The sequence below is a fragment of the Rana temporaria genome, chromosome 9 (assembly GCF_905171775.1).
Source record: "Rana temporaria chromosome 9, aRanTem1.1, whole genome shotgun sequence".
Taxonomy (NCBI): Eukaryota; Metazoa; Chordata; class Amphibia; order Anura; family Ranidae; genus Rana; species Rana temporaria.
In genome coordinates, this window is record NC_053497.1 from 95,281,684 (window position 1) to 95,296,704 (window position 15,021).

General features: G+C 42.1%; 1 protein-coding gene across 4 annotated transcripts in view; it reads right to left on the reverse strand.

Moving 5' to 3' along the window:
• Positions 1-424: 424 nt before the first annotated feature.
• Positions 425-15,021, reverse strand: part of LOC120913744 (X-linked inhibitor of apoptosis) — a 44,740-nt gene continuing 30,143 nt past the window's right edge. For 3 of the 4 annotated variants that reach the window (XM_040323930.1, XM_040323929.1, XM_040323931.1), the window contains exons 6-7: positions 12,761-12,949; positions 425-983 (exon numbers count right to left, since the gene is read on the reverse strand). In XM_040323930.1, the coding sequence (XP_040179864.1) occupies positions 790-983; positions 12,761-12,949 (383 nt within the window). In that variant the 3' untranslated portion in view covers positions 425-789. The remainder of the gene's footprint in view (positions 984-12,760; positions 12,950-15,021) is intronic. The other variant, XM_040323932.1, reaches the window with a different exon arrangement.

Here is a 15,021-nt window from a genome sequence, read left to right on the forward strand (position 1 = left end):
GGAACTTGTTTATTTACTCAGACGAGGGTAGGTCCCTACTCGGGACATGATCAATAGCATGAGTGCGGGGCATGGGAAGTCTTGCGTACATGACACAAGTGCCATCCATATCTAACCCCAGTTGTCACCCCCTCCTTCCCAACCCCCCTCTGGCTTCTCTCTCTTTCCTAGTTTTTCTTATTTTGTCTATTATTAATTAATTTATTATTCAGGATTATAAGGAATGGAGCAGGGTCTCTCCGATATGTGGATAGGTATGAGGTGGAAATCCCAGGCCACCACAACCCCCGCAGCATCAAAATGAGGACACACCAGCTATGAGAAACCAAGGTTATTGATTGATTTAATGTGATTCCATATTTGTCATCATTAAGAGGCTGCAACCTCATCTACTGTAGGATACTGTCACTGTATGTGGACCTTGTTCATTTCTGAAAAGTTTAATAAAATGATATTTGCAAGAAAACATAAAGGGTGCTTTATCACCAAGTGTGGTACCATCAAGTGTGGTAAGAAGACAGCAGGTGAAAACAACGTTCTGTACACATAAATGCCCCATGAGAATCATATCATTTCATACAAGAAAAATATTTTTATAACAGAATTAGAAGATGTATGATAAAAATTAGTAGGACAATTGGTACTGATCAGTTACATTGGTGGATTTAATATTATATTTTAGTATTTCTACAGCATTAGCATGTACGCGCTGGATGCTTGACCAGAGCTAATATTTCAGTAAAACAAGGTATTTTTTAAGAATTAATTTATGACTACTACAATCACACTTTAAGCCATAAAAATCTTTTGCCGTCTTTGTATAATAGTACAACAGATAGGACATTTATCAAGAGCTTCAGCACAATCTGAGCACACAACAAGGTGGCCACAGGGAATGAACACCATAGACACAGGCTTGTCCATACACACTTTGCAGATTTTTTCCTCCTCTAGCTTCCTGAGCTTTTCTTCAATGCTGTTCTCTGTAACATAGGGAAAAAATGCCAATATTACTGAATAGGGTCAAAAAACAATATCAGACTACTGTAATACACTATAGAAGGACAGACTATTTGGGTAACAGATATATATATATATATATATATATATATATATATATATATATATATATAAAAATATATATAATCACCCTCTACCTTTTTCTAGGTTTAAACTATCAGTGCCAGCAAATTTAGGCAGGCCTGTGCTTTAGGCTAGGCCTGTTTGTTTTGATCTGGGACTGGGAGTGTTTAGTGCAGTAGTGGGTGCGATTGATCACCTGGGGTGTGTGTCTCTCTCTCTCTCATAATTATTACTATAACAATAAGAACCAGTGTTGGTTAATTGGCTATTTTTTTATTTTTATATACATATATAATATACATATATATTTTTATTCTTTTCTTTAAAATTTTTTTCCATCATACATATATAATCACATTTACATAATTGTTCCTGACCTTTGCATTAATTTTTACCTCATCTCCTTATATTCTGTACGCATGTCCACATGATAGCACCTAAAATGGCATATATCCCATACCTCTTTCAAATCACATACAATTCTCATTTATAGTTCATATCACATATTATATATTTACAATTTAAAATAATTATTTATTCTACTTAAAAACATATTATTTTTATCACTATGATCTATTATCTTGTATATTAGGCGTTTACTTGTGTTTATTTAAATATGCCCTGCCAGCAGCCCTTAATGTTATCAAGCACACAGGTGAAGCCGATTCCACGGCATGCCCAGGGTTAATTACATCATCTGCTAACGTCAGAGTAACAGCTGATGGAGGTGTGTCAAAGCCTCCGAAAAGCGTTCTGATTAGCCATCACAATGGTGGGCAGTTCCCCGGTGTGACAGTTCCAAATACCTCCACGCCAAACAACCCAGCTGGCGTTCCTCCCAGATCCCACAAGGCTTCAGCTCCCCGCTGACACCAGGCAATCGCAGCTCCACAATACCAGGACACAGCAGTGGTTTCTGCCTTCCATGCTGGACGGGGTTAGCCCCCCACTAACAGAGCACTATGTGAATGCGTATAAATTTGCCACACTACTTGTCATATATTTACAAAATAAACTTTTTTATGCTACAAAATACTGCCCTGGCGCTTCTTCCCTTTTTTCTTCCTTCTACTTAACAAGTATTTCAATATATTAGCCACCTTGTCTCACTAGACAACTTTCTTGTACTTTATAAGCATTTGAAAACCTATCAGCGTTGGATAACCAAACTGCTAATTTGTCTTATTTCCATCTCAGCTGCCAATTGAGATAGATGCAGGCAATTTCTTGATGAACAGTTCTTTACAGTTGACAAAACACTCTTTTTTTTTTTTCACAAGAAAAGACAAAACACTCTTTAGTTTTGTGATAAACTTCATCAGGTAATTTCCAGCTGAAACAACCTTTAACCACTTCCATACCAGGCACTTACGCACCTTCCCGCCCAAGACAATTTTCAGCTTTCAGCACTGTCGCAATTTGAATGACAATTGCGCGGTCATGCTACACTGTACCCAAATGAAATTTTTATCTTTTTGTTCCCACAAATAGAGCTTTCTTTTGGTGGTATTTGATCACCTCTGCGATTTTTATTTTTTGCACAACAACTAAAAAAACAAAGACATTTTTGAAAAAAGAATTTTTTTTTTTTTTCTTTAATTTTTTTTGTAAATAAGTAAGTTTTCTTCTTCAATTATGGGCACCGATATGGCGGCACTGGTGGGTACCGATGAGGTGGCACTGGTACTGATGGGCACTCATAGGCGGCACTGATAGGCACTCATAGGCGGCACTGATGGGTGGCACAGATGGGCACTGATAGGTGGGCACTGGGCATAGATGGGCACTAAGAGGTGGCACTGATGGACACTGGGTGGCACTGATGGACACTGGGTGGCACTGATGGCATTGCTGGGCACAGTCAGTGCCCATTTGTGGGCACTGATTGGCATGATTGCATAAAAAACATATTTTTTTTTATATCTATTTGTGCTCTATTGAGCACTGGGGGGGCACTCCCTGGTGGTCCAGTGGGGGGATCAGAGGGGGGGCTGCACTGATAAACCGCATCACCGATCGCCACGGGCGCGCGCCGGCATGAAATCCTGCAGGACGTCAATAGACGTCCAGTCAGGATTTTACAACCACTTCCCGGATGTCAATCTCCTATTGACCGGGCGGGAAGTGGTTAACTAAACAATAAAAGAATAAAAGACCAAAGCGACCCATAAACCCAAAGATTTGATTTGGATGAATCTCCTGCTGCAGCTACTGTATTCTGACAGCGAATGCTTTTTTGGGAAAAAATACATATATGTTTTAACCACTTAACCACCAGCCGCCGTCCAAAAACGGCGGCAAGGTGGTTGCTTAACTGGGGGTCGCCGTTCTGAAACGGCGCCAACCAGAAGCAGTGATGCGCGCCGCCTCGGGCGCGCACACAGAAAATTCTGTGCGCGCCGGGTCTATGAGACCCGGCGCTGCACAGATCTTGGTAACTGACTGACAACAGCGGTCTTTTACCATGTGATCGCGCCATCCAATGACGGCGCGATCACAGGTAAACAAACCGGCGTCATTTGATGACGCCGGTTCCTCCCTCCTCTCGCTGTACCGATCGGTACAGTGTGAGAGGAGAGCGCGGATGGCAGCAGCAGTGTGGGATGGATCTGTGACTATTGCAGTCACAGATCCATCCATCCCTGCTCAGCCATCCCTGCATTAACCCCTGCAATACTCTGCCTTCCCTGCGCAATACTCTGCAATACTCTGCAATACCCCCTGCGCAATACTCTGCAAAACCCCCGCGCAATACTCTGCAAAACCCCCGCGCAATACTCTGCAATACCCCCGCGCAATACTCTGCAATACCCCCGCGCAATACTCTGCAATACCCCCGCGCAATACTCTGCAATACCCCCGCGCAATACTCTGCAATACCCCCGCGCAATACTCTGCAATACTCTGCAATACCCCCGCGCAATACTCTGCAATACCCCCGCGCAATACTCTGCAATACCCCCGCGCAATACTCTGCAGTACTCCTTGCGCAATACTCTGCAATACCCCCGCGCAATTCTCTGCAGTACCCCCCGCGCAAAAATTCTCTGCAGTACCCCCTGCGCAATACTCTGCAGTACCCCTTGCGCAATACTCTGCAGTACCCCCGCGCAATACTCTGCAGTACCCCCCGCGCAATACTCTGCAGTACCCCCCTCGCAATACTCTGCAGTACCCCCCGCGCAATACTCTGCAGTACCCCCGCACAATACTCTGCAGTACCCCCGCACAATACTCTGCAGTACCCCCCACACAATACTCTGCAATACCCCCCACACAATACTCTGCAATACCCCCCACACAATACTCTGCAATACCCCCGCACCAATACTCTGCAATACCCCCGCACCAATACTCTGCAATACCCCCGCACCAATACTCTGCAATACCCCCGCACCAATACTCTGCAATACCCCCGCACCAATACTTTGCAATACCCCGGCCAATACTCTGCAATACCCAGAAAATACTCTGGGGAAAAAAATGCGTTTTAACCACTTCCCGCCCACGTCATATGAGGTCCTTGACTTTGTGCAGGGATATCTAAATGATGCCTGCAGCTACAGGCATCATTCAGATATCATTTTTTTCAGCCGGCGATTCTCTACACCATAAGAACGATCATGGCGGCTGTTCCGCCTCTTGATCGTTCTTACGGGAGGCAAAAAGGGACGTCCCCACTCCCTTCGCCCTCCGGTGCTTCTTCTGACTCACCGCTGCGATCGAAGCCAGGATCGTTTTTTTTCTTGTTTTTTTTCAGGCTTCCCAGCCTAGAGGTGAGATGTGGGGTCTTATTGACCCCACATCTCACTGTAAAGAGGACCTGTCATGCTATATTCCTATTACAAGGGATGTTTCAATTCCTTGTAATTGGAATAAAAGTGATCAAAACATTTATTTTTGGGGAAAAACGTGTCAAACTAAAATAAATAAAGTAAAATGAACAATAAAAATAAAAAATAAATATTTAAAGCGCCCCTGTTCCCGCGTGCTCGTATACAGAAGCGAATGTGTACGTACAGTTGTGTTCAAAATTATTCAACCCCCCAATGCTATAAAGGGTTTTAGGGAATCTAGTGTACATTTGTAATTGTATTCAGAATGAAATCCTACAAGGACTTCTTAAAGAACCATATGCAACTAAAATTACATCAATTGGTTTTGTAATACAGTAGTAAATGTTTCTTTTGTGAATTCTTCATTTACACAATTATTCAACCCCTTAAAGACTACCACTCTGAAGAACAGAGGTTCATTGAAGTGTATTCAATCAGGTATTGAAAACGCCTGTGGATGTCAGGGAGCAGCAATAAAGCCTAATAAGCACCAATTAGGCAGCTTTAAAATGACTGTGATACTCAGCTCCTTCTAAACATTTACTGGTGTGGTTACAAACATGGGGAAGTCAAGAGAATGGTCCAGGAAGACAAGAGAAGAGGTGATTACTCTTCACAGGAAGGACAAGGGCTATAAGAAGATTGCAAAGATGTTAAACATACCAAGAGACACCATAGGAAGCATCATTCACAAATTCAAGGCAAAGGGCACTGTTGAAACGCTACCTGGTCGTGGCAGAAAGAAGATGCTGACTTTGACTGCTGTGCGCTCCCTGAAGCGTAGAGTGGAGAAAAGTCCCCGTGTGACTGCTGAGGAACTGAGAAAAGATTTGTCAGATGTGGGTACTGAAGTTTCTGCTCAGACAATACGGCGCACACTGCGTAATGAAGGCCTCCATGCCAGAACTCCCAGGCGCAACCCCTTGCTGTCTCCAAAGAATAAGAAGAGTCGACTGCAGTATGCCAAAAGTCATGTGGACAAACCACACAAGTTTTGGGATTGTGTTCTGATGAAACAAAATTAGAAGTGTTTGGGCCCATGGATCAACGCTATGTTTGGAGGAGGAAGAACAAGGCCTATGATGAAAAGAACACCTTGCCTACTGTGAAGCATGGCGGGGGGTCAATCATGCTTTGGGACTGTTTTGCTTCTGCAGGTACAGGGAAGCTTCAGCGTGTGCAAGGTACCATGAATTCTCTTCAGTACCAGGAGATATTGGATGACAATGTGATGCAGTCCGTCACAAACCTGAGGCTCGGGAGACGTTGGACCTTTCAACAGGACAATGATCTCAAGCATACCTCCAAGTCCACTAGAGCATGGTTGCAGATTAAAGGCTGGAACATTTTGGAGTGGCCATCGCAGTCACCAGACTTAAATCTGATTGAGAACCTCTGGTGGGACTTAAAGAAAGCAGTTGCAGTGCGCAAGCCTAAGAATGTGACTGAACTGGAGGCTTTTGCCCATGACGAATGGGCGAAGATACCCGTAGATCGCTGCTAGACACTTGTGTCAAGCCTTGCTTCACGTTTAAAAGCTGTTATAACTGTAAAAGGATGTTGTACTAAGTACTAAGATAGAATGTCACTTGGGGGTTGAATAAAACTGATAATGATGTGAGCACAGAAAAGACATTTGTGGTTATTTCATTATAAATGTTATGTTATATTTGTCTAACCTACACGTGCCTCTTTGATTTAATTGTAAGCAGGATGACTGAATGATCAAAATCAATGTCACACTGGCCAAAACAATCAATTTCAGTGGGGGTTGAATAATTTTGAATACAACTGTAAGTCCCGCCCACATATGAAAACGGTGTTCAAACCACACATGTGGGGTATCGCTGCGAACGTTAGAGCGAGAGCAATCATTTTGGCCCCAGACCTCCTCTGTAACTAAAAACATGTAACCAGTAAAAACATTTAAAACGTCACCTATGGGGATTTTTAAGTAGCGAAGTTTGGCGCCATTCCACAAGCGTGTGCAATATTGAAGGGTGACATGTTGGGTATTTATTTACTCGGCGTAACTTCATCTTTCATATTATGCAAAAACATTGGGCTAACTTTAATGTCAGAACTGGTCTGGGTGCTCCAGAACGCCTGATGGTGCTCCCTGCATGTCGGGCCTCTGTATGTGGCCACGCTGTGTAAAAGTCTCACACATGTGGTATCGCCATACTCGGGAGGAATAGCAGAATGTGTTTTGGGGTGTAATTTGTGGTATGCATATGCTGTGTGTGAGAAATAACCTGCTAATATGAAACTTTTGTGGAAAAAAAATAAAAAAAACCTTGATTTTGCAAAGAATTGTGGGAAAAAATTACAACTTCAAAAAACTCACCATGCCTCTTTCTAAATACCTTGGAATGTCTTCTTTCCAAAAAGGGGTCATTTAGGGGGTATTTGTACTTTTCTGGCATGTTAGGGTCTCAAGAAATGAGAGAGGCTGTCAGTACATCAGATGTGATCAAATTGATCAATTTTCAGTAATTGGTACCATAGCTTGTAGACCTTATAACTTTCACCCAGACTAAATAATATCCAATTTTTTTTTTTTTTTAACCAAAGATATGTAGCAGTATACATTTTAGGCCAAATTTATGAAGAAAAATTCATTTTTTGCAAAATTTTATAATAGAAATGAAGAAAAATTCATTTTTTTACAAAATTTTCGTTCTTTTTTCATTTATAGCGAAAAAAATAAAAACCGCAGAGGTGATCAAATACCACCAAAAGAAAGCTCTATTTGTGGGAAAAAAAGGACAAAAATTTCATTTGGCTACAGTGTTGTATGACTGAGTTATTGTCATTCAAAATGTGAGAGCACCGAAAGCTGAAAATTGGTCTGGTTATTAAGGGTGTTTAAGTGCCCAGTTGTCAAGTGGTTAAATAAAAAAATAGGAAAACAGTAAAGTTATCCCAATTCTTTTTTATATTGTGAAAGATAATGTTACAACGAATAAATTGATACCCAACATGTCATGCTTTAAAATTGCGCCCGCTCGTGGAATGGCGACAAACTTTGATGCTTAATCTTCATAGGAGACGTTTAAAAATGTCTACAGGTTACCAGTTTTGAGTTACAAAGGCAGTCTTTGGCGAGAATTATTGCTCTCGCTCTAACGATCGTGGCGATACCTCACGTGTGGTTTTAACACCGTTTACATATGTGGGCGTGACTTACGTAATAGAAAAAAGCATGATAGGACCGTTTTAATGTGAGATCTGGGTTTAAAAAGACCTCAGATCTCACATTTACACTAAGGCCCCGTACACACGACCGGATCTATCCGCTGGGATTTATCCGCGGATCAGTTCCAGCGGATAGATCCGGTCGTGTGTAGGCCCGAGCGGACAATTTTCGGCGGACATTTGTCCAGCTGACAGATTCCCAGCGGATAAAAATTTCTTAGCATGCTAAGAAATCTATCCGCTGGAATCCTGTCCCTCGGACTTATCCGGTCGTCTGCACAGACTCACCGGATAAGTCCGTCCGATCCCCATCCCTCGCATGCGTCGAATGATTCGACGCATGCGTGGAAGAATTTACCTTCCAGCGTCGCGGCGACGGCGCAGACACGTGACCGCGGATGTTTTCCGCGCGCATTTTGATCTGATGGTGTGTACACCATCAGATCAAAATCCGGAGGAGGAATGTCCGCTGGAAACGGTCCGGCGGACCGTTTCCAGCGGAAATCCTCTCGTCTGTACGAGGCCTAAAATGCAATTTTTTCCAATAAAACGAACCCGGTAAACGTCGGAATCAGCTGCGAAGGCCAATTATCTTAAAGCGAACCGCCCACTGTTGAAGAAAATACCGGTGTTATGGCAGCTATCTGCTGCTATAACCCCAGTATTTAACGTTAATGTACCGATGAATAACGACGACGGGCAGTCCGAATTTCTATCTCTCCCTCCTGATTGGCTAAGACACATCAGTGGCGTCACTGGCTCCTACTGCTGTCAAACTCAGTTAGCCAATCAGGAGATAGATGGCGGGGCCGAACCACAGTTCTGTGTCTAAATGTATAAACGGAGCTGCAGCTCAGCTTGGGTGCCCCCATAGAAAGCCGCTTTCTGTGGCGGAACTCGACAAGAGGGAGGGGTCGAGAGCTTTAGCCAGGGACCTGAGAAGAGGAGGGCCAGGGCTGCTCTGTGCTAAATCACTGCACAGAGCAGGTAAGTATATGTTTGTTATTTTAATAGAAAAATTCCTTACTTTACAATCACTTTAAGTCAGGACAGCAAAATAAAAAGTGTCTTAATCACCAATAGTAAGCAGTCAGCTTTTTTGTCTAATAACATGACAACAAAAAAACAATAGGGAGATGGCATCTATTCAGAAGAGGATATTTTTCCTTTTAGACAATTTTGATACATAAAGCCCAACATGTCTTTAGAAATGATAACAGTCATGTAACATTTTTATATATATTAAGGGCCAGTTCACACCAGATGCAGTTTTGTACACTTTTTTTCTGCAGTAAAAATGCATACACAGTGTTTTCCATGTATTCCAATGCCTCTAGTTCACACCAGTGCAGTCAGTTTCCGGTACAGAAACTTACTGGAAACTGACTGCATGGTGTGAACTAGAGCCATTGGAATACATGGAAAACACTGTGCATGCATTTTGCGCATTAAAAAAAAGCATGTGGAACTGCATCTCGTGTGAACTGGCCCTAAAGGTCTTTTTTTTTTTTTTAAACAAACCTGTTATACTTGCCTGCTCTGTGCAATAGTTGTGCAGTGCCATTCTATATGTGCCCGTGATTTTATCAGCTTTTTTAACCTTATTAAAATATTTTCAAATCTACACTTAGTAGGCACTTTTGTTCTCATCCAGTATGGGGGCACTCATGCATGCCCACTCCCAAGCCCCGTTCTGTGTGTTCATAAAACACAAAGAGCAGGGCTCAGCCCCACACCCTACTCTTTCACCAATGGCTCCTGCTGCTGTATCTGAGCCAATGAGGAGCGAGAGAGCCTCAGCTCTCATGTACATCGCTGGATCGTGATCAGGCTTAGGTATGTATTTTAGAGGGGGCTGCAGTGGATCATAATGCATAGAATGCAGTAAGGTAAAAAGAAAACCTCCGCCTTTACAACAACAAGCATTTAACCTGTATTATTAATGAGAGACTACAATGTTTGTTCAGTGAACATATGTTCTAATGTAATATTGTATTGTTTAATTATTTGTTATGATTTTCAAAATGTTTACATGCTTCCCGTTTAACATTTTTTTTTTATGAATGAATGCAAAGCTTCCTCTAATTAACTCAGAGATTGTGACATAGTCTGCCCGCATGTCCACCACAGTCAGTCAGAAAAAGCTTTCAGTTCCTAGGCCTCAAGACAACTTTAAATCTATGCAGAACAAGAAAGGGTTCCCCACAAGAAGAGAGCAGCCAAGTCAAACTCCCCTCACAAAGGAAATAGGAATGGGAAAGGCAATCTTGTAAGCAAGAAAGGAATACCTCTGATAGATTCAAAAGGTGGTTTTTGAGGAGCTGATTGAACCCCAGGTTGATATCCCACAGGGTCACCAATGGAAGCACAAGAGCAACTAAGTGAGCTACATCCTGTACAGAGGCCTGTACCAAAGAATGAAGACAAGCGGTCTTTGAAAGAGAACTGCTGGAGCCCATATCTGACCACTGACAGTACTCAAGACCAAATGTTTATCCAGTAAAACTAGAGAATGGTCAGGATGTGTCTACTGTAGTATTTCCTGTAATTAAACAGTTTGGCTCTTAATATGAGGGGTACACATTCCATATGCCAATGTTTCTCAACTCCAGTTCTCAAGTACCCCCAAAAGGTCATGTTTTCAGGATTTCCCTCAGAAATGGCTGTGATAATTACTAAGGCAGTGAAATCACCTGTTCAAAATAATGGAAAGCCTGAAACATGACCTGTTGGGGGTACTTGAGGACTGGAGTTCAGAAACATTGCCATGTGCGATGGCAGAACTTTTCATTGACTAAGACACGGCAGCAGCGTCATTGGCTCCCGTTGCTGTCAATCAAAGTCAGTCAGCCAATCAGTAGAGAGAGGAGGTGGGGTTGGGCCACAGCTCTGTGTCTGAATGGACACAGGGAGCTGTGACTCAACTCGTGCCCCTATAACAAGCTGCTTGCTGTGGGGGCACTCAACAGGAGGGAGGGGCCAGGAGCACAGAAGAGGGACCCAAGAAGATGAGGATCAGGACTGCTCTGTGCAAATCCACTGTAACAGAGCAGGTAAGTATAACATGTTTGTTTTGTTTTTTATGAAAAAAGTGATTGTAAACAAGATACATTGAGCGTCACAGCTGAGATCATATCTGGAAGAGAAGGTGTAGAATTATGCTTCAGGCCAATATTGGACCCAGCGAAATAGGTCACATACCAGACAGTCTTTGCCCTACCAGTGGACATACTCCCAAAGGAGTCCTAAGGGGCAGGATTATGCCTTCGGATGTATCAGGGTCCTGGACCTGTAAAGCACTCTTTAGCCAACACACACAGAATAATAAGTGCCTGGAGGGTGCTACAAGCGAAGCCCACCAGCCAAAAGTAACAAACAGGCAGGCCCTGCATCTTTATCTTGGAGAATTCCAGGTACAGCCTCCAAAGAAGCACCTCAGCTGATCCATAAAATATCAAAATAAGCTCTCATGGTGCTGCAGCAAATGAGAATTCTAAATAGAAAAATAGGTAAATTGATTAAAAAAGCCAAGCAAAATAGGAAAGGGTCCATTTCGCTAGGACACTAGCAAAACACTGTAGCATCCTAGGATCTATAGCAAGGGTGCCCAACCTCTTAAAGATCGACTTGGTAACCAGTCCAGGGCCACAATGAGCGGGCGGATGACAGGTCACGGCTACTCTATAGGCCCTCCATTCTGCCCAGATGAAAGGGGAAGAATTCCCTTCTGTTTTCTGGATTGGAGGTAGGCGGGCATCTTTCCCTCTAGAGGTGAATTGAGGGTCCCATTTGGTCGGGCTGATCGTGTGAAAAGTGCTTTCACACTGATGTGCTGCGGTTTACACATACCGCGGGTGCAGCGAAGTGCATCTGTGTCTATCCTGTGGGTTAATTGAACATTGCTATAGACTCTACCTGTGGCAAAAGCCGGCGCTGTAGAGGAAGCATCGGCTTATGGGGCTCTGCTCCACAGCCGCTTTCTTCCTCTACCACAAGCTTCATTCACAACACTGATGCTGTGGTATGGCGGGTCGGCAACCTGCGAGCTGGGCTTGCCAAGCCACCATTCCAGAGCAGGAGGTCGCTGGCCACATCAGAGGGCTCCGCGGGCCACATGTGGCCCCCGGGCCACTGGTTGGCCATCCCTGATCTATAAAATATATACTAGCTGATCAACTCCTTTTTTTTGTTGGTAGAGTGCAATTCGCCTGTAGTAATAGCCGGTGTTCCTTCTAAATCTTCTTAATGAAAGACAAAGCAATAACCTGTACTCTGTCTGCATTATTAAATACCTGACAACTCCATCTAGTTGCTAACCTACAAATGCCTACATTTAATAACAAATATTATTAAACAGCAAGCATGTAAAATAGTGCACGTCCCAAAAAAATAAATAAAGTGGTTAACAGCAGCTATGTGCTCACTGAAAATACACTTTTTTTAATAGTTACAACGACAAGTGCATAAACTAATCACAAAGATCTTCTGTTCAGAAATGCTCCTGAAACCCCTGCATATACAAGTATTTTGGGATTTCCATTATTTTGGTAAAGTATCCCAGTTTTGTAACAGTGCATCATGTGAATACAAAGAAAAGATCCCATGTAGTACCCAGAAAATCTATGAAATCCCTTTCCCCTTACCAATGTCTCTGGGCGTCACACTCCCATTTTCAGTCTGAGAATTTAATAAATCAGATACCAAAACCTCCATTAATGTGTAATTGGTTCCTGTGTTTTTTATTTTCTTTAGCATGAGTTTCTTAATTTCTTCAAGATGAAATCCCATTTGCTGGGCACTAACCACCAAAGGGTTCTTCATTAATTCACTGTCTAGGGAGAGATGCATTTGCGTTAATTGACAGACCCACAGATGAAAAAAAGCCATGCAACACCAAAGCCAAAGAGAATTGATTCTGTATTAATGCAGGATAGATCAGACAGAAACATCAATCTACTGGGTTATGTTTGTTCAATTTCAGCCATAACAGAATTCTATTTCTCTGACTGTTAGTACAATTTAGGCTTAATGTATACGGGACGTTTTACAACCTCCCCCGAACGATTTAACTTGACAGATCGTAACCGGCGTTTAAAAATATCCGTTATGCCGCATTATGAAGCTTTTTTTTTTTAAATACTCAAAAATTAAAACGCCTGTAAATGAAACGTGGCTAAACGCGAGTTAACGTTTGGCGTTTCAAATGCCTCTGAACATCCATTCTGAACGCATTTTTTTGCTTTCCAAAAAATGCTTCTAAACTCAACTGCCTAGAAACGACTATAAACGACCCTGTGTATATGTACTGATAAGATAACAGAAGAGTTCAGAAGCAGCTGAAAAAAATGCCAAAACTGCTCCCAAACGTCCGTTTACCAGCAGCAGTATACATGAAGCCTACAACTGCACTCCAGGCAGATAAAAAAAAAAATGCACTATAATATATAATGCAATTATATATTCCTTTAAGAATTGAAGTATTTTTGCATGCAACATAAATGTACCCCAAAAATGTATGTCAACCTCTGTCATACCCTGGGAGCCAAAGGGGCTCTGTGCATGCACATGTGCCGAAAGGACGAGTGAAAAGAGTAAACGATTAATTTGTTTTGCTGCCCCTTCCATGTACAATCAGTAACAGGGAAGTGACAAAACTGTACAACAACACCCTCCAGGTTGTGCTGTCTGGTAGAGGTATATAAATAACAAAAGTGGCTAGATTAGAAACACAGTTAATATTAGCTGTCTAGCTTTTTAAAATGGTTAAATAAATATGGTACAAACAGTACAAGAAAAATTATGCATACAGAGAGAGAGGAAGGAGTGCATGCAAGGCAGGAGATAAAATGCATAAAAAGAAAGGTCTGCTTCAGACATTCAGATAAAGTGATCCTTAGGGCATGATAAACTTTTTAGGAAAAAAAAACAGGTCCTGGTGATGAACAGCAAATATTTTGAAGCGTCTCTATTACACAGCTAGATAACATGGCGTTTCTAAAATACAGTAATTCCAATGCAATATTCCAACGCACACATTCCTGTAGATATGGTTGTATTTATAAATGGTTGCTGAAGCGTCCACTGGCTGGAACTATGTGCAAGTCAGAGAAAGTAATGTCACCAAAAATGGGTCCAAAGCTTTGATCAGCGATCACATCATTGTAGCAGAAAGCAACGCTTGGGACCCCTTTATCAGGCATGGACCCATTTTTGGAGATCCTGGTGTGCTGGTGACATTACTTTCTCTAAAATACAGTAGACAGCATCCCAGGTAGGATAAACCGGTACTCAGGTTTTGCTCTAGCAGGATTGCAGACCTGGCAAGAGATGACATTCATCAATGACACATTTCAAGGTGTAGGCACAGGATACAAATGGAGATTCCCAGTATATCTTTTCACAAAGGCAGCACATGGGCTGCTAATTATGGTACCATATACAGTATACTTTCATATTATTCATTCAGAAGACAATGGTACCTCCATTCCTCACTTTAACTGACAAGCCCAGCCAACCCCCCCCCTTAAAATAAGGTGGGGAGGGGTTAGGGGTTTATTGCTATATAACTAAAAAAAAAAAATGCATTACTGCCCAGAAAACAACCCCATAGTTGCTCAATAAATATCCCAAATGATAAAATATGTAAATCTTTAAAAAGTTAAATATATACAATCACCCACTGTGTTAAATAACTATAGTGCACAAATTGTAAATTCATACAAAAAATATAAAATATATCTATAGTGATATAACCAAAAAATGAATAAAAGCTCCCTAAATGAGTGGCAAACTGCAATAGATAAAAAAATGTGCACAACATCACAAATTAGTGCAAATAATCCAAAAACTTGAAAATATCCACCAAATTAAGTGCAACAACAGTCTGCCATACTGGTATGTAATG